The 25,257-nt window shown below is 49.3% G+C and overlaps 1 protein-coding gene across 14 annotated transcripts in view; it reads right to left on the reverse strand.

Moving 5' to 3' along the window:
- Nucleotides 1-467: 467 nt before the first annotated feature.
- Nucleotides 468-25,257, reverse strand: part of LOC311581622 (bombesin receptor-activated protein C6orf89 homolog) — a 32,142-nt gene continuing 7,352 nt past the window's right edge. For 4 of the 14 annotated variants that reach the window (XM_084754074.1, XM_084754075.1, XM_084754072.1 and 1 more), the window contains 9 exons: nt 22,114-22,205; nt 20,011-20,239; nt 19,225-19,432; nt 18,061-18,274; nt 9,320-9,474; nt 9,077-9,216; nt 6,649-6,778; nt 3,705-3,828; nt 468-637 (listed from right to left, as the gene is read on the reverse strand). In XM_084754074.1, the coding sequence (XP_084610200.1) occupies nt 543-637; nt 3,705-3,828; nt 6,649-6,778; nt 9,077-9,216; nt 9,320-9,474; nt 18,061-18,274; nt 19,225-19,413 (1,047 nt within the window). In that variant the 5' untranslated portion in view covers nt 19,414-19,432; nt 20,011-20,239; nt 22,114-22,205 and the 3' untranslated portion in view covers nt 468-542. Of the gene's footprint in view, nt 638-3,704; nt 3,829-6,648; nt 6,779-9,076; nt 9,217-9,319; nt 9,475-18,060; nt 18,275-18,718; nt 18,758-18,994; nt 19,033-19,224; nt 19,433-20,010; nt 20,240-22,113; nt 22,206-25,257 lie in introns of those variants that run through there. The other 10 variants (XM_084754070.1, XM_084754071.1, XM_084754068.1 and 7 more) reach the window with 5 other exon arrangements.

Consider the following 25,257-nt stretch of genomic DNA (forward strand, 5'->3'; position numbering starts at 1 on the left):
ACTCATAAAGATAAGGGTGGGCCTGCCTCCCGAGTGCTGGGAAGCAAAGGTGTGCGCCACCACGCCCAGCTGTGGTAGCAGGCACTTTTAAAAATGAAATTCTGGCCATCTGATCCTCCCAACACTGGCTCTAAATTCATTCTCCTTGTCAAATTGTGATGATTTTTAAAGTTAGTCATGGCTTTCCCACAAAGCATAGGGTGATGTGGCCAGGAAGAGTTGACAAACAGATGCAACCTGGGGGAGGATGTGGTGTCAGGGCCTACTGCTGCCCTCCACTGCCAAGAAGGCAGCAGAGGAACCATGTCCACACCCACGGAGGGAGCCAGCAGCACTCACCCGGATGCCTGGGGGACCACAAATGTAGGCAGTCTCTGAGGAACCTAGGGCTAGGCCCGAGCCTGTGTGTCCAGCATACAGCGGACAGCCAGGGCATCCAGGACAGGTAACTAAGCAACCAGCCCGTGGAAAGTGTTTCAGTATTTTATTCCCCGCTCCCCACTCTCTTCAGCCTGGTTTTCAGCTCTTCAAGCAGTTGTTTCCTACAGTTCTGAGAGAGTGGTTCCATCGCAGATGACCAAAGGCTGGACCCCTCTGGCTACAATGTAGACCTTCCAGTGGGCAGCACCGGCATAGCCTTGGAGGAAACAGCAACAGGGAAGCAGTGAACGTCAGGGAGTGGACACTGTGGGCAGAGCCATGGGTCTGCAGTCCAGCTGCTCTTGCAGATGGCGTGCATCTTGCTCTGACGGTCTCTGGGCTCTTTGAACCTTAAGGAGAGATTCCTTGCTCTCCCTAGTTTGCTCACCTGGCACTCAAAGAGACACTCTGAATACAGACATTTTCTCCCCACCATTTTTTCTGGGCGACTGAATCACATTTTGTCTGGTCTCAAAGGCAGCTTGTTTTAGACGAGGAGGAAAGCATTAGCCATCAATTCTCAGGCTAAGTTTTTTCTTTTCGTTTCTGCAGAAGTGGAACGTGTATAGGTTCCTGTCATGTAGCCTAGGCTGACCCCAAGCTTGAGATCCTCCTGCCTCAGCCTCCTTTTGTTTTGTTTTGCTCGTTTTGTTTTTGTCTTTGAAGACAGGGTTTCTCTATGTAATAGCCTTGGCTGTCCTTAAACTCAGAGACCCGCCTGCCTCTGCCTCCCGAGTGCTGGAATTAAAGGCGTGCACCACCACTCCGGGCTCCCAGCTCTGCCACCTGATGTTGAGATTTCAGGTGTATGTCACTGTGCCCAGGACTGGCTTTATCTTTCATTTTTTAGCAAGGCAGGGTGGGTTGTATGGGGAACACGAGGCTATTTCTAAGATGACTTTACTATAGCACACACAGATGAACTGAAATCAGCGTTTCCCAACACAGGCTCCGTAAACACTGTCCTGAAGGGATTCAGAAGAAAGTGGCTCCCATGGCTCATCCACAACTTCTCAGAGGCTCTGCATAGCGTGCCCGCTGGCTGCTGAGAGGGCTGTATATCCAGCCATGAAGACAGCTGCTTCCAAAGTCCTGACTGAGGAAGGCTATTGCCAGGACCTCCTCAGATGCTTGTGTCTCCACCCTGGCGTCATGAGTGATGTGAAGAACTGTTCAGAGAACTCGGACCTAGACGATGTGAGAGTGTGAGGAGGATGCCTGCCGCTCTTGCGCAGCACTGAGCCTGTGCCTTAGAGCATTGCCCTGCATGTGGAGCACGATGGGCCTCTTGCTGTGTTCCTAGCATGGGTGAGGCCGAGGTGCAAAGACTTTGGGTTTTAGGCCAGCCAGACCCCATCTCAAGAAGACCAAAAATAAGTTAAGTAAATGAAGAGATGCATAAAAGCGGCAGCTGGGGGTGGTGGCACATACCTGGAATGCTAGCATTACTCGAGGCAGAGGGACTGCTGCAAGTCTGTGCAGCCAGCTTAGGCTGCACAATGATGTCTAGGCAGCCAGAACTACACAGTGACTCTGTCTCAAACAACTGTAATTAAAAGCATCTCAGCCAACTTTTTCTTTTAAACATAATCCAAGACTAAACAATCTCAATGGGAGCATCTAGAATCTGAAGGCAGACTCCTGTCTAGACACTGACCATTACCTGCTGGCTGAGGAATGGTCACACGCTCTTGCTAAGACTGTGCCATGACAGTTGATGCTGTGCCCGACACTTGTCATCCTTAATAATGTCTTCATCCCAGAATTCCTAGTGATCTAAAATTCCTCTCCTCTACCTCCAGGTTAAACAATGTTGGTAAATAAATAAATAAATAAATAAATAAATAAATAAATAAATAAGCCAGGCGTGGTGGCGCACGCCTTTAATCCCAGCACTCGGGAGGCAGAGGCAGGCGGATCGCTGTGAGTTCGAGGCCAGCCTGGTCTACAAAGCGAGTCCAGGACAGCTAAGGCTACACAGAGAAACCCTGTCTCGAAAAAACCAAAAAAAATAGAGATGAATCATAGAGCAGGCTTCTCCCAGGGCAGCTCTCAGGAGTCCTAAGTGGCCATGGTACCTGCCCCCACGTTACTCTTCCTCACCAACAGATCGGACTCCATCTGCAGCAGCGGCGCCGCAGCCTCCTTCCCCCACCACCCCAGGCTTGCGCTGCCCCTCCTCTGTGCCTGCGCGTAGCCGGCCATTTGGGCTCTCCCAGCCAGGAGCCTGCTCTGTGCTTTTGGCTGCTTTTGCCTATCAGGGCTTGCTTGGCAACTGCTAGACGCCTCTTCATTACAAACTCTATAACTGCATTCTGGATGCCTGTGGGAACCGAAAATCTAGAATTGGGAAAATTTAAGGTGCTTCTATAGTTGGTCTGAACAATGGTATTTGTAAAAGACAAGACTGAGAGACCCGTTTAAGTATGACACAAATTTCCAACCCTGTTTTCCGTGATAGCCACCCTCCATGTCCGGTCACTCCAGCACAGGAAATGGGCCTGCTGTTTCCATGCACACCCCTACTTTCCTATCTCGCACGGCTGGGCCACACCAGCTGGATCTCATCATTACTGCTCAGTGGTGCCATTCTTACGCCCAGCCCTAAACTAAGACAAAGGCTCTGGGCGTGGAGCTACGCTTGGCACGGCGCCAGCTCCTGGCCCTCACCCGGTGAGAGCTTTCCAGGCAGCTTGGGACTTCTGGTGGCCAATGGTAAAAAGACCCAACTGGAAGCTGGCAGCCTAGCAGGGGCTGCAGACCTTCCCAGACCCTGTAAGGCAACACAGATAGGGTAGAGTGGCGTGTGCTGCGCCCCCTGCTTCTGCCGACAGGCCTCCTGTCAACTGGCTGACTTTGGAACAGATTCTGAGGCTACACGGTGGGAAACAGGGTGGCTGTGGGACCGACATAGGAGGCTCCCCCTTGTGATGGTGGCCCCTCACTTCGTACTGTCTTATTTGCACAACAGGTATAAAGGCTTCCTCTGACCTTGCCTTGGCTCTGCCCTGGCTGGCCTTTGTCAGGCAGAGACTTGAGGTTGCTGCCCTGATGGTGGGGCACTTCCTCGTCTATAAAATGATGCATTATTTTAAACAGCATCCAGAATCCCTTCTAAGTTCAAGTAGCCATGACAAGAGACATCATCATGCACAAGCCTGTTCGTGCCCACATCTCCCTACACCACCTTATCTGTTCTCCTTTTAAGCACTGACTCTGCTAGTACAAAGCTACTTTTAATTCATCTGGACAGAGCCTTCTAGAAGGCGGTGTCTGACACTTACCAATATCCCCAGGCTCTATGGGCATGGCCACCGACTGACAGTGTCTCCGGCACTGGAAGGGCGGGATGAGCTGCAGCATGGCCTCCCCGCTGCCAACAGCAAACAGGTCATGTACCTTATGCATCTGGAGTAAAGTGGGTACAAGAGAAAGAAGAGAAAAGACTGGGTGGTCAGCAGACAGGCTCCTTCACATGGATGGCCTTGCTCTACGGAGACAGGCTCTGTCTGTCTTGGGACTCTATGCTCATCAGGCTGGCCTTGAACTCACACACATCCACCTCCTCTGCCTCCTGAGTGCTGAGATTAAGGGCGTGCGCCAAAATGCCTGGCCTTACAAATGATCTTTAGGTTCCTAGCAGGCTGAACAATGAGGAAAAACATGACCCATAACAACAATTTTTACAAATATGACCAGAAGACAAAACAAACTAGTTTCTCCTAATCATGTTATCTCCTGCAACTCAGACCAGAGCAAAATCTCTTCTATGGGTTACTTATTTTTAATATTTTTTTATCTTATTATCTATATGTCTATGTGTGGGTACTCTTTTTTAAAAGATTTATTTATTTATTACATATACAGTGTTCTGCCTGCATATATGCCTGAACACTAGAAGAGGACAGCAGATCTCACTATAGATAGTTGTGAGCCACCGTGTGGTTGCTGGGACTTGAACTCAGAACCTCTAGAAGAGCAGACAGTGCTCTTAACCTCTGAGCCACCTGGCCAGCTCCCTTTTTTTCCTCCCCCCAAGATAGGGTTTCTTTATGTGTATATCCCTGGCTGTCTTGGACTCGCTTTGTAGACCAGGTTAGCCTTGAACTCACAGAGATCTACCTGCCTCTGCCTCCTAAGTGCTGGGATTAAAGGCATGCGCTACCATGCCCAGCATGTGTGGGTACTCTTGGAGGTCAAAGAGGAAGCCAGATCCTTGGAGCTGGAGTCATAGGAGTTGTGAGCTGCCCACTGTGAGTGCTGGGAATCAAACCTGGATTTCCTGCAGAGCAGAGGTGTTCAGAACCACTGAGCCTCTCCACAGCCACCTGTGGGTTCTTTTCTTTTCTTTTTTTTTTTTAAAGATATTTATTTATTTATCTATTTATTTATTCATACAGCCGGAGTTATTCTTCCTGTATGCCAGAAGGGGGCACCAGATCTCATTATAGATGGTTGTGAGCCACCATGTGGTTGCTGGGAATTGAACTCAGGACCTTCAGAAGAGCAGATGGTGCTCTTAACCTCTGAGCCATCTCTCCAGCCCCCCTTCTTTTCTTTTCTTTCTTTTTTTGTTTTGTTTTTTGTTTTTTTGAGACAAGATTTCTCTGTGTAGTCTTGGCTGTCCTGGACTCGCTTAGTAGACCAGGCTGGCCTCGAACTCACAGGAATCTACCTGCCTCTGCTTCCCGAGTGCTGGGATTAAAGGTGTGCACCACCACGCCCGGCTTCGCCTGTGGGTTCTTAAGGAGAACTGTGTGATATACTGCTTTGTCCCCTGAAGTCGTGAAAGGAGGCCCGTAACACCACAACCAGGTAGGTGCAGCCCTTGCTCACAGGCTCAGGCTGTGCCCTTCATGCCTAGGATGGAAAGAAGACTGAGGGACGCCCTAGGCAACACTGAGGGACAGGGAAGTGGGGCTCTGTGACAACTAGACCCTTCTTCTTCTCTATCCCAGACTGCTCTGGGATTCTGGGCCTCGGCTTTACCAGGGCCTAGGGACCGGGAGGAGGAGAGCAGGGTGGAGTAGTAAGGCCTGGCGGAAGGAAAGTTTGGGCCAGGGTGGGGACACACATACTCTAAGAAGTCAGGCTCTCAGGATCCCTCCTTTGGGGCCACTCCTTCCTCAAAACACACCGCCAAGATGACTTCGATAGCCGTCTGAATGGCTACATTTATTCTTCTGGCTGGGCTCTCCTGTATTCAGCAAGCTGATGAAATTCACTTCAGTATTCAAGTGGGAAAATCAAGATAAGGCCCTCGCCTAGAAATCTATCATACTTATGAACATGAGATCATACTAGGGCCCCACGTTCTAGCAGAGCACAGCAGGCCAATCCAGCGAAGTCTGAGGGGAGAGCCCGGCCCTCCCCCATGCTGCAGGCAGGCGTCCTTACTTCCACAAAAAGTGGGTTTTATAGGCTTTTAAATTCCTTCAAGACAGTTCAGCAAGTTTGGAACAAATGAGGAGGCTGCAAACACAAACCAGAGCTGGTAGAGGTTACAGGTGGGAAACTTTATCCCTTTAATTATTCAAATCAATAAAAATTCAGAAACATTCCTCAGGAATGGAATTTTTTAAAAAAAGGCAATTCAGGGCTGGAGAGATGAATCAGAGGTTAAGAGCACTGACTACTCTTCCAGGAGGTTCTGAGTTCAATTTCCATAAACCACATGGTGGCTCACAGCCATCTATAATGAGATCTGGTGCCCCTTTCTGGCATCTAGGCATACATACAAGCAGAGCACTGTATATATAATAAATAAGTAAATTTTAAAAAAGTAATTCAGATAAAGTTGGTAGACCCAAACACGGAAGGGCTCCTCCTTACCCACGGCCCTGACCACTGGGAAAGGGCAGGACGGGCAGGTCAGCTGCCTGCCTTCATGTGCCACTCAGATGTCCCTCGTGTTGGCCTTTCCCATTCTCTGCCTTGACTCTCATTTGTGGACAGGGTTTTCAATGTTCTGCTAAACTTGGGTAAAAGGTTTCTCTCTCAGGTCTCACTTCTCTATTTACTAAAGAAAGGACTGGGCCTACGGTGTCACACTGTGTCACAGCAACTTCCACTGCTTTAGTGCGGAGACGCAGCAGGACAAGATCTGCAGGCAGTGAGTCTCTGGGCATGCGCTGGCAGCCGTGGGAGAGCCTGCACGCATAGGCCTGCATGGCATCAGTCCATAGCCAGACGGGAACTTCAGATCCACGCCCTCCCAGCATGTCCTACCTTGCTACCCACCACAGGCTCCGGGGGGATCAGGAAGCATTTGTTTAAGGAGGCGTCTTTTGGAAATGGAAGTTGGGTAAAAACAGGAAAAAGCTCCCGTAAAACTTGTGATCTGTTCAGAGGTCTTCTCCTGAAAAGTGTGAAACAGAAATAAGTCAGCAGCCAGGTTAGCCAGTCCACTGCAGGAGGGACAGAGAGCAGGGTGAGCGACAACGGCAGGTGCAGAAGGAGAGACCTGGGCTACACTTTTTGTTTTGTCTTTTATTGTTAGCACTTATTTAAAAATTTTATTTATGTAGCTGGGCATGGTAGCATACGCCTTTATGCTCAGAGGCCAGAGGCAGGCAGATCTGCGTGAGTTTGAGGCAGCCTGGTCTACACAGTGAGTTCCAGGGTTACATGAGGGGGCAGAGTTAACCCCTGGAGTTAGAGTTAAAGGAGGCCTGCTGTAGTGTTGTGAACCAAAGCCTGGTTCTCTAGAGCAGCAAGCACTCTTAGCTGCTGTATCCTCAGACCCTGGTTAGTCTTTTTGGGACACGGTCTCATGGATCCCAGCTGGCCTCCTATTCACGCTGTCGTTGAGGATTTTTACCTGATCCTCCTGCCTCCACAGCCCAGTGCTGCGACTCCTGCAATTATCACCTCACCCACCAGGACCATGTCCTAAGCATCAGGTCCATAATGACAGGTGCGCGGAATTGATGAGCTGCACCATATGCAGGCGGCGGCACCGAGAGAAGCCCTAGGGCTACTTGTACCTGTGGGCGGAGTTTAGGTCCCAGCTGAAGCCATACAGAGGACAGGAAGCCACTCAGTCTATCTTGGAAAAGAAGCTGAAGCTGATGTAACAGCAGCCTAGATGTAGCGGAAAGAGGCTGGCGAAGGGAGGAGAAAGGGACAGGGACAAAAAAGAATGGCTTTCCTTTGAGGCAGAATGGGAGGCAGTGAGCAGCGCGAGCAGCCCGTTAAACACAAACAGATGACAGCTTTAAAGGAAGGGGGGGCAGGGAGGGGGCTCAGCAGGCAGAGGGCCTTAAGTGTGAGCCTGACAACCTGAGCTCGCCCTTGGGTCTCATTAGGTGGTGGGGGAGAACCAACTCCAAGAGCTGTCCTCTGACCCCACAACTGAGGGCCTAGATGGCTCGGAGGTTAAGAGCTTATTTAAGAAAAAAATAGAAAGGTGGAGGCATTAAGAAACTGTCCAGCAAAAGGGCTGGTGAGACGGCTTGGTGAGTAAGGTGCTGCCGCCACATCTGACAACTGGGTCCACCCCAGGACCCGTATGATGGAAGGTGAGAACTGACTTCTCCTAGTTGTCCTCTGACCTCCACACATACATGATAGCAGGGCACTCACACACATGCACACAATAAATAAATGAATGTGATAAAAATTTTTGAATGTAAAAAAATTGTTTTAAGATGTTATCCAATAAAACTCCTAAAGTGCAATTTTAATTTTCCTTTGAACCGGTTCTTCCTTTCCTGCACGTTTCTGCAGGACAGAAGGACTGGAAAGGAAACTGGTTTTAATTGGCCTGTGTGAGCTAGGGCAACTGACTTAAGCTCTCTGAATCTACCCTTCTGCTCTGCGAACTGGGGTGAGAATTCCTACTGTGCGCCATGGCCATGGGATGCCCCCAACCCTCCCAGCCCCTCTCCATTAGGTCAGAGGTTATGGGGATGGGCTCAGGTTCACAATGGTCTGAATGAGAACGTCCCCATAGCCTCAGCTATTTTCCCCCTTTGGTTTTTCAAGACACGGTTTGCTTCTCTGTGTAGCCTTGGCTGTCCTGGACTCACTTTGTAGACCAGGCTGGCCTGGAACGCACAGAGATCCGCCTGCCTCTGCCTCCCGAGTGCTGGGATTACAGGCGTGCGCCACCACACCCGGCTCAGCTTCAGGTATTGGAATTCTTGGTCTTCACTTGTTGGCACTCTTTGTGGCCTTGCTAGAAATGTGTCACTTTGAGAGTTTAAAGACTGGGCTGGGTGTGGTGGCTCACGCCTTTAATCCCAGCACTCAGGAGGCAGAGGCAGGTGGATTGCTATGAGTTCGAGGCCAGCCTGGTCTACAAAGTGAGTCCAGGACAGCCAAAGCTACACAGAGAAACCCTGTCTCAAAAAAACAAAACAAAAGAAAACAAACAAACAAAAAAAGAGTTTAAAGACTGTTTGTTTGGTGTAGGAGAGCGGCTGCCATTCCTCTGGACATACAAGCACAGATGAATGCCGTGGTCGTGCGTTTTATCCCAGCACTAGAAAAGTACCTGGTGCAGGGCTTCTGCGCGCCCGTGTCCTCCCTTAGACGCCCCGCTCCCCTCATGTGCTTCACAGGCTGATCTGACTGATGACATGGAACTGGCTCTCACTGCTTTGACAGCTGGCCGGCCCCTGCCCCACACGTGCTAAGCACCCTTTGCACTCACCATGGGTAAGAAAACGGGAACCACCTCTCAGGAAAGCAGCGCCACCACTTGGTGAAAAAGCTCTCAGTGAAGCCCTCTGTGGCCTCAGGGTACTGGCATGAGAACCGCTGAATCTCTGCAGACAACAGAGGCTGTCCTGTCTTGGTGACACAGAAGACCACAGTTAGGTATCACAGATTTGCAGGGCTTGATCCAGCCTTTCATGGGCAGGCTGACCACAGGAAAACCTGGCCTCCCGCCTACCTTGATCACCAGAGGACGGAGTCTCTCAAAAGTCTTCGGAGTATCCTCGGGGAGGGTGACTGTGAGGGGCAGTATCTGCGCACAGCCGGTGCAGTTGGCAGGGATGGGCTCTGACTTGTTCTGCTCACAATCATATGACGCCCAGGGGTCAAAGTCTAAGAGGGAGAGGCAGAGGGCAGACAGGAACAGAACAAGTGGTGAGCCTGGTAGCCCCAGGAACAAAAACAAAAGCAAAGCAGCCATTCCCTCTGGAGACCTCTGTGAGGAGGTATGGAGGGCAAGGTTCTGGGAAGGAGAGGCGCTTTTCCTCATACGCTTTTCTATATTTTGTGGGAAGAATCTTTTAACAAGCACATGCATTTCCAAAATCAACCCCCTCAGTAGAGCAGAACAGTTGCAACAAGCCCTCAGCTACACAGCTCCTCTGCTCTCTAAGCTGGACCTGCCGGGCATGTCTGACCATCTCTGGCACAGGGTGGGACAGTGCACAGGTGTCCCCACGTCAGGAGGCTCCTGAGGCCTAAGCACATGCATGCATTCTGGTGGGGCCTGGACCCTCAGTTCTTATGCACACCTGTCTGGTGGCCAGGATGGCTTAGGGAAGAAAGATGAGGTAAGGGCTCACTCTAGAAAGAAGGGACAGAGACTTTCTCTGGCCATTTTTGGTGCACAGTGAACTGTCTCTGTCTATAAGACAGTGCTCAACCTCAACTCAGAAGGGATGTGCTACTACCATTTGCTGCTTCTAACCCTGAGGATGGCAATGCAGTCAGAACTGGAGTCCTACCAAGACTCAAGCCTAAGTGCCACCTAGCTAGGGCTTCCCTGAGGAGGTCCGATACCCACAGCCTCTTCTTATCTCATCTTACCCTGCTTCTAACCTGTTGCATTATTTCTTGCTACGCGGTCTATCTTTTCTAAGAGCTGAGTTTGTTTTCAAAATGTTTCACAAGACGGTTCTGAAGAGAGAGCCTAAAACAAAGAAGCCACAGACAACCAAAGGTGCCTGAGACACAGGCAGCTTTTTTTGTTTGTTTGTTTGAGACAGGGTCTCTCTGTGTAGCCTTGACTATCCTGGACTCACTTTGTAGACCAGGCTGGCCTCAAACTCACAGCAATCTACCTGCCTCTGCCTCCCAAGTGCTGGGAATAAAGGTGTGCGCTACCCATAGGCAGCTTTTAAATTAATATGCACATGTGGAAAACTGTTCCTCAGCTGGTCCGGTGGCATATGACCTCAATCCCAGCGTGAGGCAGGAAGACCTCTGAGTTTCAGGAAGACCTCCGAGTTTGAGGCCAGCCTGGTCTACAGAGAGTTCCAGGACAGCCAGGGCCACATACACAGAGAAATTCCATCTCAAAACAAAACCACTCCAAAACAGACAAACACAAAAAAGGAAACTGTTCCCCAGAGAACACTGAGTCAATCAAGCAGCACACACAGCTTTTCTAAAGGCGGTGGCAGGTGCAGGGATCTCACCTCACCAGGAGGGACTGACTGCATTGTGCACTCCCTGTCCTGTGTCACCCACCATACACAGCACCTATTTTTCTTGAGAGCTGTCTCCACTTCTAGGACTCTCAGGTAGATGCTACCTTTCCTGTGAGGAGCCTTTCCCCTTCAGGGCTCTCTAGGGCCAGTTGGAAACCATACAGAGCCACCCGCTCACATGCCTTATAGGGGGCTGCCAAGTTACAGTTTTCTTCCCTTCTGGAATATCTTCAAATGTTTGTTTCTTTTTTTGTTTGTTTTTGGTTTTTTGTTTTTTGAGACAGGGTTTCTCTGTGTAGCCTTGGCTGTCCTGGAGCTTGCTCTGTACACCAGGCTGGCCTCGAACTCACAGAGATCCTCCTGCCTCTGCCTCCCCAGTGCTGGGATTAAAGGTGTGCACCACCGCTGCCTGGCCTTCAAATGTTTTTTTGTTTTGTTTTGTTTTTAATGATTCCTTGTCAAAATATAAGAATCCCTCCCAGGCAATACACAGGAAGCATAATAATAATGTTACAATGATAAGAAAAAGGTTAAGAGCTGGGCACAGTGGCTCATACATGGAGTGGAAGCCTGTCTCAGCCGCCTGCCAGCGTGAGACTTCCTGTCTCCTTTCACAGAACAGACTTCCTATGGAGGTTAGTGCATAAGAAGTTCCCAAGGCACCCGAGGAGAGGGGCGGTCATTAGAGACATTGAGCAGGGACAAAGGGGACAGAGCTGCAGCAGAACGTGACAAGGGCTTCAAGGGTTTCTCCCACAGGAACAGTCAGAGGCTTTTGAGCACTGGTTTCCCCATGTTTCAGGAAGATATTCTAGGCTGTGACTAGGATGTCCGGGGAGGCCGGCAAGGAGCACCTGATGGGAAGTGAGTGCCTTGAGGAGCCAGGGGTGTGGTGGTCCGGACAAAACGTGCGGGCTCAAGAACCCTGAGGAAGACACTGATGAAACTACATGGTGTTCCCAGGTGTCTGCAAGGGCTCACACCACCAAAGTCCAGGGAGCACCACCGTGGGAGGTCTGCGGATTTCCTCACAGTGAGCACCACACTGCGAACTTGTTCTACAGTAATGTCATCTGGTCTGAATCAATTCACTATGAAAATCTTCCCAAGAGGTGAGTGTCGGGACCAAGTGGAATCTTCTAATCTGCACAGATGCTTGGTGGGCAGCAGCTCTGAACCTTTAACTGTAACGTGGAGTTTGTTTGGTTTGGGGGTGTTGGAGACGGAATCTCCTGAGAGGTTGAAGCTGTTAGGCAGGCACTCTACTCTAGGCCTGTGACTTGTGAGGTGATGTCCAGGTGACGGCTTTGACCAGTAAGCACTAACAGAAAATTAAGAGACTTGGGAACTAAGAGAAAACCTGGGGTGCCGCACCAAGTCTAGCAAGACACACCAGTACTAACACAGGGGAGCAGTACAAGAGGTAATATCTCAATATGTACAAGTTATCTGCTTCCTGGTCAGGCAAGGTGGCACAAGCTGTAATCCAAGCTTCTTGGAAGGCTGAGGCAAGAGGATTGTGAGTTTGAGGCTAGGCAAAGCCACACAGCAAAGGCCTCACCTCAAAAATAAAAGTTAAAGGCTGGCCGTGGTGGCACACGCCTTTAATCCCAGCACTTGAGAGGCAGAGGTAGGCAGATCTCTGAGTTCTAGGCCAGCTTGGTAATAGCCAGGGCTACAGAGAAACTCCGTCTTGAAAAACGAAAAAACCAACGAACCAACAGCTTTCTTACTCTTCTAGCCTTAAGTCAGCTGAAGCTGAAGTGGAAAAATGATCCGATTTCATAATAGCAAACAGGAATTTACCAAGGGGGAAGGACTAAAGCCTTTATACAAAAGACGATTGAGTAATAAATGCACGTGCTATGATCCTGATGGTAAGTGGAACGCAGTGTGGACAGAAGCCGCTCTCTGTGCTCTCAGCTCCTACTGGCTGAGCAGGGAGCCCCTGTGGAGATGGCCCTGGTGATGCCCTGCTCTTCCTTTCACACGTCATACCATGGTGCCCAGGGAGGCAGCAATGGGTGGCTGCAGAGGCTGTGTGTGTGAGAATTTGCTGTACTTTGCCCACTTTATTTTGCTTTGAACTCAAAACTACTCCACAAGCTAAAGTTGTCTTGTTTTGTTTTGTTTTTTAGAGACAGCGTCTCTCCATGTAGCCTTTGCTGTCCTGGAACTCACTCTGTAGACCAGGCTGGCCTTGATCTCAGAGTTCTGCCTGCTTCTGCCTCCTGAGTGCTGAGATTAAAGACATGCGCCGCCATGCCTGGCAGGACATGATTTACTTGTATGGGGGTGTTGCCTGCAGGTATATTTGTGTACTATGTGCATGCCAGGTTTCTGAAGAGGCCAGAAAAGGGTGACAGATCCCTGGAGCTAAAGTTACAGAGACTGTGAGCAGCTACGTGGGTGCTGGGAATTGAACCTGGGTCCTCTGGGAGAGCAGCAAATGCTCTTAACTACTCAGCCATCTCTCTAAAAACTTCTTTGTTTTTTGCTTTCTTTTGAGATAGGACAGCCCTTTAAATTTATTTTCTATTATCGACTCTGTGTGCACGCATGATACGTGTGTGGGCGTGCTTGCCACAGAGAGCACGTGGAGGCTGGAAGGCAACTTTATGGGGCCAGTTCTCTCCCTCTACCTTTCCGTGGGTTCTGGGGACCACTTGGGCTGACAGGTAAGCATCTTCACCCATTGAGCTTGCTTGTCGGCCCAAGAGTATTTCAAGACAAGATCTCTCTGTGAAGCCTTGGCTGTCCTGGACTCACTTTGTAGACCAGGCTGGCCTCAAACTTACAGCAATCCACCTGCCTCTGCCTCCCAAGTACTGGGATTAAAGGCGTGCGCCACCGCCATCCAGCAAGTGTTTTTCTTACAAACAAAATCTTCTGTCTCTTTACTGAGTTTAGGCTTGCTAAGCATCTTCCTAGTGAAAATGTCCTTGGAGGTCAGGAAAGCTTAAGCCAAGACTATCACTGAGACAGCTCTAATCTGTGCTAAGACAACCCGCAGGGGCCCCCGCAGGAGCAGAGCAGGTGGCCAGCCTGGTGGCTAGCAAAGTGAGGGCAATGGTGACCTGAGGAGCGGGAACACGGCTGCCCAGATGCCTACAGCCCTGAGATCCTTGAGGAGATATAGTCAGCCATGGTTGACTGGTTGTGGTGGTGTGGGCCATGGAGTTCGGGTTCATCCTCCACAGTATCCCAGCAGTAGAGGTATGGCCAGACTCCAGCTGGCCTCTTAGCTCTACAAAGGTTTTGTGTAACGTCTTCTCTGTAAAAATGGCAGGAGTTGCCATGCCAGCGAACAAAAGCCTATCTGGGAAAACAGCTAGCAGCAGCAGCCAGGGCACCAAGCCACGCTGGCTCAGAACCTACCATCAGCTCTATAAAATGCTGCTTCCTGTTTCTGCCCGGCCGGCTTCAGCCTGCAGCAGCAAGGGAAAGGCCACCCTGGGAAGGCCCTCAGCGAGTGCTGATCTCTCCCTGACTCAGGCGTCTGCACCCCAGACACCCTCCTCTAACAACTAGTTAACTTAGAAAACAAAGCCTGGCCTGACCCACAGGAGAAACCCTTGGAGCCAACTCTACTGTCAGCCCTCAGCCCTCAGGATGCCTTCGCCATGATTTCCCCACATGGTTTTTCATAGTAGAAATAGATAGGCTCAATAAAACTTACAACCTGTATTCCAAGCCCTCCCCAGGGTTGGGGTCATTCCACTGTTTCAAATGTCAAAAATCATGTCTCAGACCAAACCCAGCCTTGCAGTGTGTGTGCAGAAACCCGAACCTCCCTCCCTTTCTCACAGATTGGGCACCGTGCAGAAGAGTGGGTGGGCTGACCACTGTCAGGAGGCGTCTGGATGACGCGAAGAGTTGTTTACAAAGAAAACAAAACGGAGTCAGACTGGCTCCATGCGGATAGCCATGGCACAGCCTAGAATTCTCAGCAGGGAAGGCCTTTCACACACATTATTAACCTGGCAGAAAGCAAGACTAAATCCCCTTCTGGACAAAAGGACACTGAAGAAAACAGAAGCACAAAGCTCTAGTTCTGTGGGGCAGGGACAGCCGGTGCCTGCGGTGCTCAGTGCCCAGCTGAGAACAGTGCAGTGTCCTCATAGATGGAGGATGAGCCCCTCTGACTTCAGAAGCTTCCCCTGGAGAAGACCATCAGTGAGCAGGGTGGCAGAAACCTCCAAAGGACGCTGACAAGAAAGACCAGCCTGGCTCCCATATTTCTTACTCTAGGAATGCGCTCAGAAGGCCTGCAGAGCCCACGACAAAAGTCCTCTTGATGTCATGGCTGTGTGCTCACTGTTGAATCTGCCTATACTGGCAAGTTCCTGTTGCACAGAGCCGCTCCAGCATCCTGAGCGTGCGGCTGGAGCGAAGCCTACTGACCTTTTCAAGGTCCCTGTGTGGGAGGCAGCTCGCCCAGAGCCATCCTCACACAGCGCGGGAATGGAGACAGAGCCCTCTGGCCAGGTGCTTTGCTTCAGGAGCACTGCACTCCAGCTACTCCAGTCGGCCCTGCCCTCATGAACTCTCACAGGCAGACAAGCTCTCCAGCGTTGGGCAAGCCAGTCAGTCTCCAGCAGGGCACTTTCCTCATTCTGAGGTGGACACAATCACCTATGAGTCTGTGAAGGCTGAGAGATGAGCATGGAGTCCACAGCACAGCGCCTAGAGCTCAGTACAGGAGACGGGCCTATTTTGCAAGTAGGAGAGTGAGGTGGGGCTGGGGTGGCTCAGTGCTAGGACTTAGCACCACCCCAAGTCCCTCCACACCACGAGGAAGAAGGCTTTTCCAAATCCAAATTAATCCCTTAGTTCTGAAGCAATGAAAAGCCTGCTGTTTCCCCAAGTCCTCGATGACCCTGGATCCATGCCCTCCTTCCTCTGGAGGTGGGCAACGCAGGAAGCTTCACCATGAGGACAGATCCAGCCTCCCTGCAGGAGGGCCAGCCCACACCTTCACACTGCCAATGTGTTCTGACCCACAGCTGTGCCCTGAGCTTGGTTCAGGTGTCTGTATGAGCGCAGGGGCATGAGCAGCAGTGGCTGCCCCATAGAGGAAAATGCTGCCCCCGCCCAGCAACAGTTCCGTGTCATAGCTTCTCAGGAGCCCCTCATTTATGATGGAATGATGCTGGCTCCATCTTGTGCAGGCAGCCACAAGTGTCTGGTTTTGTTTTTTAAGACATGGCTTCTCTGTGTACCCTGCTTGTTCTGGAATTTACTCTGTAGATCAGGCTACCCTCGAACTCATAAAGATCCACCTGCCTGTGCCTGCCAAGTGCTGGGATTAAAGGCGTGTGCCACCACTGCCTGACAGCCACAAGTATCTTTAATGTGAGTGTTTTCAGTAACATCCCAATTCCTGTATGTCAGAAATCTGTGAGAGAAAATGTCAATTTGCAGCCAAGAGTGGTGGTGCACGCCGTTAAACACCTTTCATCCAAGCAGATTAAAGGTGAGCCAGAGGCAGGCAGGTATCTGTGAGTTCAAGTTTAGGACAGCCAAGGCTACACAGAGAAACCCTGTCTCAAAATACCAAGAAAAGAAAATGTCAGTTTATGTACGTTGTGTATAAACTTTCAAATGGAATTGTTAACTGTGGTATTCACTGTATGGCAATAAATAAACATGGTATTTCCGGTCATTTTAAAACCATAGTGTAGAGTTCTTATCATACAATGCTCTCTTTCTCTGGTTTTGGTTTAATTTGGGAAGTCTCTTTATAACTTCCTCAAGTGTACACAGACAGCTTTCAAAGATGACTAATCCAAGAGGCGACTTTTATGACTGATATAAAGTCAGACTTTAAGGAATGATGTTATGATTTTATAAAAAAAGTTATCTTGAACTAGTAAAGCTTTCTTTTGGAAACATTTTCTAAAACTTATTCTGGATTTTTTTTTTGTTTTTTTGTTTTTTTGTTTTTTCGAGACAAGGTTTCTCTGTGTAGCCTTGGCTGTCCTGGACTCACTTTGTAGACCAGGCTGGCCTTGAACTCACAGCGATCCACCTGCCTCTGCCTCCCGAGTGCTGGGATTAAAGGCGTGTGCCACCACACCCAGCTTTTATTCTGGATTCTTAATTCAGAATTTGTTCTGGATTCTGGATTCAAAACAAAGTTATAAAAAAAAAGTGGACAAATGAGATTAGTATCACACTCAAAAACAAAAACCAAATAAAAAAACAAAAAAACAAAAAACAGAGCTTGGGCATGCTGGCAAGATGGATCAGTGGGGATAAGCACTTGCCAGGCAAGCCTGATGCCTCAAGTTCAATCCCTAGAACCCAGTCAAAAAGGGAAAATTGACTCCTAAAACATGTCTTCTGTCTTGTACCATTGTGAGTGCTGTGGCGCACATGCGCGTGCACACACACACAAATACACACATTTTCTCAGAACTTAAGAGGGTTTGGGAGTAGGCTCAACAGACGGCGCTGGCACAGACTTCTCGCAGTGCTGTGTTTAGTCTGCAGTGTGGAGGGAAAGCGAACGGGAAGGGAGAGAACTCAGGACTCATTTCCTTCTGTTCTTTCTTTAAAAGTAGCTCTGGCGTAAGCATGTGCTCCGCTGTGCTCTAGCAGCCTCCTCGCACACCTGGAAGGCTGGGAGGCCCCGCTGTGCTGGCACAACTGCCACACTCAAGGCCCCCAACATACTGTGGTAGAGGGAAAGAGCGCGGTGAGGGTGAGAGTGACAAATACCAGCCCTTAGGATCACAGTGGTTCGAGGACTGGGTAGAGCCGCCCACTGTGGGGAGAGGTCCCAGGGGAGGAGATCCTAACAAGAGAGGGGCAGGCTATTCTGTGGACACCCATGCCTAACACAGTGTCCTAACATCAAAGAACTTGAACCTGGCTGGCCTCACCAGACAAGCTTCTCTGGCAAGCTTAGCTTCTCTGAGCCTCAGTTTCCCTATCTGTAAAACATGGACAATACAGCTTATCCCACAGTCGTAGCAAGGGCAGTGCTGCTTCAGGCACTACAGTGTAGGCAGGTGTCTCTTATTAGATCCAATAATCCTTTTCCATCAAACGCTGTCAAGAAAACCTATCTCCAGTTGGGCACAGTGGCTCATGCCTGTTATCCCAGCACTGGTGGTTCTGAGGCCAGCCTGAGACACAAATCAAGTTCTAGGACAGGCTCAGCCACGTGAGATCCTATCTCAAACAAACCAAACAAAAATCAAAGGAAACACTGCATCTCTAAGCAGTCGGTGCAGCCTTCTACCTGGGAAGGGTCTGTCCTCCTCGTCTCCTTGCAGAGGAACGCCCTTATTCTCTGGCATATACTTCTTGGTAATAGGCAAGGACATCAGCCGAATGTGATGGATGAGTGAGCGCCAGGTGTGAGCTCCAGAAAGCACGGGCTCAGGTGCTAATGAGCTAAAAGGCTGAATTACAAAGTAGGCAGTGAACAAGAGTAATCCCAGAGTTAGGAGGACCTAGAAGGAAAGACAAGAGTGACATTAAGAGCTGCCCCAACAAAGGAAGTCCCATACCACCGAGGAGAAAAATAAGCCCCTTGGCTATTTCCAGTGTGCCTGGAGCTAACCCACTTTCATAAATGAGCCATTTGCACACACTTCAGAGGCATCTAAAGTCCGAGAACTCTGAGGCCCGCGAGGCTCCCCAAGCTCCCATCCCACAGCCAGGTGCCACCTCCACTGTGCAAACACATAGCTTTCACTTATTGCCAATCGACAACACAGTCACATTTCCTAGTAATACACAACAAGAACAAAGGCCAGCCCATACGAGAAAAGTCCAGTTCAGTACTGAGACCAGTCAGTAGCAACTGGAGGGATGAAGTTCTGAGACGGCTCTCCAAGCAACACTTGACCTTACACACGGCTCTAAGGAGAGGGTACTGGGGTGGTCCCCTTGACCTTATACACGGCTCTAAGGAGAGGGTACTGGGGTGGTCCCCTTGACCTTACACACGGCTCTAAGGAGAGGGTACTGGGGTGGTCCCCTTGACCTTACACACGGCTCTAAGGAGAGGGTACTGGGGTGGTCCCCTTGACCTTACACACGGCTCTAAGGAGAGGGTACTGGGGTGGTCCCCTTGACCTTATACACGGCTCTAAGGAGAGGGTACTGGGGTGGTCCCCTTGACCTTATACACGGCTCTAAGGAGAGGGTACTGGGGTGGTCCCCTTTACCTTATACACAGCTATAAGGAGAGGGTACTGGGGTGGTCCCCTTGACCTTATACACGGCTCTAAGGAGAGGTTACTGGGGTGGTCCCCTTGACCTTACACACGGCTCTAAGGAGAGGGTACTGGGGTGGTCCCCTTTACCTTATACACAGCTATAAGGAGAGGGTACTGGGGTGGTCCCCTTGACCTTATACACGGCTCTAAGGAGAGGGTACTGGGGTGGTCCCCTTTACCTTATACACAGCTATAAGGAGAGGGTACTGGGGTGGTCCCCTTTGAGGTTCATTCTTTTCCAGGAGCTGTCTGATAAACTTTTCGATTGCCTTCTCTGACATTCCACACTGATGGCCTGTCTGTCTCACCAAATCAACAGTCTCTGAGAGTTTGTCATAGATGCTGATCTCATTAGCAGCAAGATCCATGTCTTCCAAAATGAAATCCCTGAGAACAAAAGTAAAACGATGGGCTCTTTAAAGTTCTTCCTGCACAAGGCTACCTCCTGTCAACAATGTTTCTTGACCCTGAGAGAACAAATGTTTTGGTTTTCCTCCTAGACCATATCAGACAACACAATGAGCTTGTAAACACAACATCAAACTGTATTACAACACTTTTCAAACTGCTGTTCTCTGTTCTGGGCCCAAATCGTGCTATGGTACTCAGGGAGTTACAGCTGTGGGGCTTCAGTGACTCTCTCAACTCAGGCTCTCCAATGCTGAGATTACAGCCACAGACAGGCCACTGTGTCCAGTGTATGCATGAGTCGTAGGATGTCACTTAGCTAGGCTGTGCAGGGTTATGAATACCTTCAATCCTAGCACTGAGGGGCGGCAGCAGGTAGATCTGAGTGAATTCAAGTCCAGCCTGGCTACAAAGAGACACCCAGACTCAAAAAAAAAAAAGTTTAATTAAATGCCTTCACTATTTTTCTCAAATGGAAAGACTGCTTAGGACCTCCCGACCCCCTTAGACACATTGGGTCCTCTTATTTGCCTACTTCAGTCCTAAGTGTGTCTAACCTTGAAAAGCACTGACATGGTGCCTGTGGAGTCCTCAGGAGGAGATGCTGACTGGTAGGTACATCAGCAGTCAGGCAGCTCCACAGAGAAGCTGTGGCCTGACATGTCACCGCTCAGGGCACACATGGATGCAGCTCCTCTTCCTGCAGTGTGCCTCTTGCCTCCCACGGGCACCTTCTGTTTTGTCTTCTTTCTGCCTAAACACTTGGTCCACTGGTCTGAACACAGCCTGCACATCAGAATCACCGAGAGGTTTTACAAGGTTGTTCCAGCTTGCCCACACTTGTGGGCTGCTCATCTACACTACAGCAGCAGGCAGGAGCCCACAGTGAGTTTATGGAGCTCTATTCCTCATACGTGGTGCCTCACCATGGTTCTGATCGGCATTTCTCTGAAGGCTAGTGATGCTGAGCATCTTCTTGTGTGCCTATAGGCCATTTAGGTCCCATTTCTACAGGAAGGCTGCCTTTTGTGCATTTCTTGATTTGTTTTTGTTGGCTCGTTTTTCAAGACAGGGTTTCTCAGTGTAGCCTTGGCTGTATCTTTTATTTTGTTTCTCTGTGTAGCCTTGGCTGTCCTGGACTCGCTTTGTAGACCAGGCTGGCCTCGAACTCACAGGGATCCACCTGCCTCTGCCTCCCAAGTGCTGGGATTAAAGGCGTGCACCATCAGTGCCTGGCTATAAAGGATTCCTTTAGAAATCCACAGGATGTAGCTCCGTTGGCAGGCTGCTTGCCTAGCATCCATGGTGACACACATCTGTAAGGTGGAAGCAGGTGGATTATCAGTTTATCCTCAGCTCATAAAGTCTAGGCTGGCTTAAGATGTCCTGGAAGAAACTCCTGGAACTCATGGAGATGCTCCTGTCTCTGTGTGGAATCAAAGGCATGCATGAGGGCTGGAGTGATTGCCTGGTGGCTAAAAGCACTGGCTTCTCTTCCAGAGGACACGGGTTTGATTCATAGCACCCTACGGCAGCTCATGGCATCAGTTAACCCAGTCCTAGGGGACCTGATGTCCTCTCTGGCCTTTGAGAACACTGCATGCATAGAGTGCCTACACAGGGAAAACACACATACACACTACAAGTGAAACATTTTAAAATAAAGCTATTTTAAAGGTATGCCCCACCATGCCTGGCCCCTCCAACACAGATTCTCTCACTGCATGTGTTCCTGGCTGTAAACTGCTTTTGAGCATGTGCGGAACACAACAATCACTTGAAGTTACCCAGGTCAACGTCTTAATTTCTGAGTGAAGAAAAGATAATCTGAGCCAGTTGTCTGCATGGGAACCTCACTGTCCATAAAGCCATTAACCAGAAGAGACTATAAAACATTAAAAGCCACTCTAAGGACAAACCAAACAAATCAAGATGTATCGTTTCTAAGCCAGGTATCGGTGGCATAAACCTTGTGATCCAAGAAAACTGGGAGGGGCTAGGGGCTGGGGCCTGGGGGCTGGGGATGTAGCTCAGTGGGTAGAGCAATTGCTTGGTTTGCACAAAGCCCAGCACTACAGGAAAGAGCACTTGGAAGGTGCAGGCAGTTCAAGGCCAGCCTGGAATACATAAACCCTATCCTTCTTCTCCTAAAAAAAGGAACATTTGCAAAGAACAGTAAGTTAGGAGAGCTCTGTGATGATTCTATAATCTTAGAACTCCTACTGTTACTCTTATGGAGGGACCATCACTGGGCACAAAAGGAGTGAGAGCTGCCAAGGACAGACAGCCAGGGTAGGCCACAGCAGACAGTGACTGCTCTGGGGAAAGACAGGGTGAGAGCCAGGGGACTCAGAGCAGTGGTGGCAAGAACAAGGCTCTGGGCCCAATCCCCAGCACGCACACAAAAGAGAATAACATCACAAAAACCGAAGAGCCCTTTGTGACTAACAGAGACAGTGTTTTTCTGTTTAAACCGGAGGCTTTCACAATTATCATACAGAGAGAGTATTAGTAGTTGGATACAATGTTAATTAGACATCAGCATCAGCAACAACAACACACTTGCCCACTTAAAGCACGCAACACATAGTCACAGTTAGGCATCGAGCATGAGCAGAGGGGTGGGATCCGCTGAGGCTGACGACAGACAACTCATTTACCTCCAGAAAGAGGGTCCAGCCTGGCAGAGAGGAGCTTTGCCTCGGAGGGAAGTTCGGAAGAGTGAGCTTGACTCGTTAACAGTGGTTTAACCCTGCAAGGGCACAAGCAGGGTCACCAGGGGAGTTAGGAAGCAAGGCCTCTGTCCCACCCCTGCCACACAGCCGTCCTCCATAAGTGATGGGGGACATGATTCAAGACCCCCCGGGCAAGCCTGAAGCCATACTATACTGCGCTGTTGAACATACCAGGCTTTCCTCATACACACTCATCAGGAAGTTTAATTTACAAATGAAGTGCAGTGACATAACAACACCAATCATGAACTAGAACAATGACAATGGCTCTTACAAGTCACAGGATCAAGTCCCACTCTCAGATGTCGTGCGTGTACTCACCTGCTTATGAGTCTGTGAGGTGCTGGATGCCCACACAGATCATGTGAGAGAAACAGACACCATAACAGCTTTAGGAAGGGCTACCCTTGGAACAAGGCACTGTTACAAGATACACACACAGGAACACTGAACAAGAGATGGACTTTGGCCCAGGCAGATCAGTGTGAGATCAGCATCTCAGAAGGGCACACAACTGACAATGTATACACTACTCATTTCTGCAATTGTCCAACGAGCATTCAGAGGCACGGATGGGCAGAGTACCATACTGAGTTCCCACAGGCTCAACACAACACGGAAGCTTTCATGCCTCTCCTCAGCTGAATGAAGGCACACCTGGGGCCAGGGGTTTAGCCCGGCACAAGAGCCCTCAGTTCAAGCCCTAGAACTGCAAAAGGAAGGGAACTAACAAAGGCATATCCCCTAAAAATGCAGCTGCTTCAGGACAGCGCTCTCAAACAAGAGTGCCTGCTCTTTGTGGGGGCATATGGTGATGTCTGAAGGTTTGGGGGTTATTTTTTTGTCTTTATTGTAAAAATTAAAGGAGACCTATTGGCATCTAATGGGTAAAGAGCCAACACTGCAAAGGGCCCAGGCAGTCCTCCACAATGAAAAATGAGCTTGCTCAAAGAAACAAGATCTGACTCTGGATTTCAAGAGAGGCCTGTCAGAGGTGAGCCAGGGTGCTGGGTCACAGTGGAGGGACAGAACATGGTCTCAGTCCCTGTGGGAACAGCATAGGAGCATGGCTCATGGAACTGCCGGGACAGTACTTGTTAGCAAAAAGGTTTTGGAGGAACTGAGCATGGTGGCACTACTCCATAATCCCAGAAGATTATGGAAGATCAGGAGTTCTAGGCCACTCTCAGCTATACCTAAAGTTTAGGGCCACCTTGGGCTATGTAAGATCCTGATTCAAAAACTGAACAGACGGGTGGGGGAGAGATGGCTCAGCCATTAAGAACACTTGCGGCTCTTGCTGAGGATCTGGGTCTGGCTCTCAGCACCCACGTCATGGTTCACAACTACCTGTAACTCCAACTCCAGGGAATTTAGTGCCCTGGAGTACAAGCATATAGTGCATAAACACACACACACACACACACACACACACACACACACACACACAGAGGGGGGGGAATAAAATAAATTTTACATAAAAGCCAAACAAATTTGTTGAAAGCAGAAAAGAGGCTAAGAGAGCAGAAGAAATTAATTGTCCCTTTTGAGCAAGCTATGGTGGCGCACGCCTTTAATCCAGCACTCAGGAGGCAGAGGCAGCTGGATCTTTGTGAGTTCGAGGCCAACCTGGTCTACAGAGCAAGTTCCAGACCAGCTAGAGCTACACAGTGAGACCCTGTCTCAAAAAAAGAAAAAAAAAAAAGAAAAAAAAGGGGAAAAAAAAGTCCCTTTTGCACTGGCCCTCCCCAGTGACATGACGCGAACAGCTGTGGTAGTCCAGCGACTCTAAGATACAACGCTGGTGCATTCACTGAAAGTACACGTCCCGCTGCTGAGATGAGAGGAGGGTTCTCTGTCCTGGTCAGCTCCCTAGCTAGCTGTGGGGTACGGTGTGCAGTCTTCACAAATATACTCCATTCAGTGTCATCCCAAGGTTCTCATGGCTGAAGACAGTCTACTAAAGAGAGTGATTCATCCTTTAGACTGCAATTAAAAACTACCAGGAGCCAAGCAGAGCGGTGTATGACTTTAATCCCAGCACTTGGGAGGCACAGACAGTAAGATCTCTGTGGGGTTGAGGCCAGCATGGTCTACATCTTGAGTTCCAGGGCAGCCAGAGCTACATAGAGAAACCTTGTCTCAAAACAAAACAAAAAAAACCACAAATAAACAAAAACTACCAAGAAAAACCAAATGTACTTAAGGGAAAATAACTGGTAAAATATTGGAACGATTTATGTGATTCAAAACAGAAATAATTTAAAACTGTATTTAAAATTTACAACACTAACCCTTCACTGCTGGTAAACACAAAAGCAGAAATAACATGGACATGTTGGAAATGAGCAACAGAGCTGTTAGCACCCAGCAACCCTATTCATGGATATATACACAGACGAAGTGAGATGCGGCTTTTGAGAAGATAGCTGCACCCCCCCAAGCTCATTGCAGCATTCAGACAAGAGCAGCCTAAAGTCCACTCACAGGCTAGTAGAGTTAATATATATACTAGATAAGGAAAGGGTGGAAGTCGGGATTGGTGGTGCATGCCTGTAATCCCAGCACTCAGGAGGCAGAGTGAGTTTGATCTCTGTGAGTTCGAGGCCAGCCTGGTCTACAAAGTGAGTCCAGGACAGGCAGGACTACACAGAGACACCCTGTCTCAAAAAACAAAAACACAAACAAAAAATTATAGAGATCTACCATGTAACAGAGTGCCTAGACTTAATAATATATACTAAAACACTATACTACACTAAAAATATGCTTTAAGGGCTTTGAACAGTGACTAAGCACTTTCCTAGCACATAGAAGGCCCTAGGTTTAATCCTCAAGCCAGAAACAAAAGTGAAACAGGTTTGGGGGGCTGGAGAGATGGCTCAGAGGTTAAGAGCACTGTTTGTTCTTCCAGAGGTCCTGAGTTCAATCCCCAGCAACCACATGGTGCTCACAGCCATCTATAATGAGACCTGGTGCCCTCTTCTGGAGTGTAGGCACACATGCATCATTGTATACATAATAAATAATAATAAAATACAAATAAATAAATCTTTAAAAAAAAAAACA

Source organism: Acomys minous, assembly GCF_964271855.1.
Source record: "Acomys minous genome assembly, chromosome: 13".
Classification (NCBI taxonomy): domain Eukaryota; kingdom Metazoa; phylum Chordata; class Mammalia; order Rodentia; family Muridae; genus Acomys; species Acomys minous.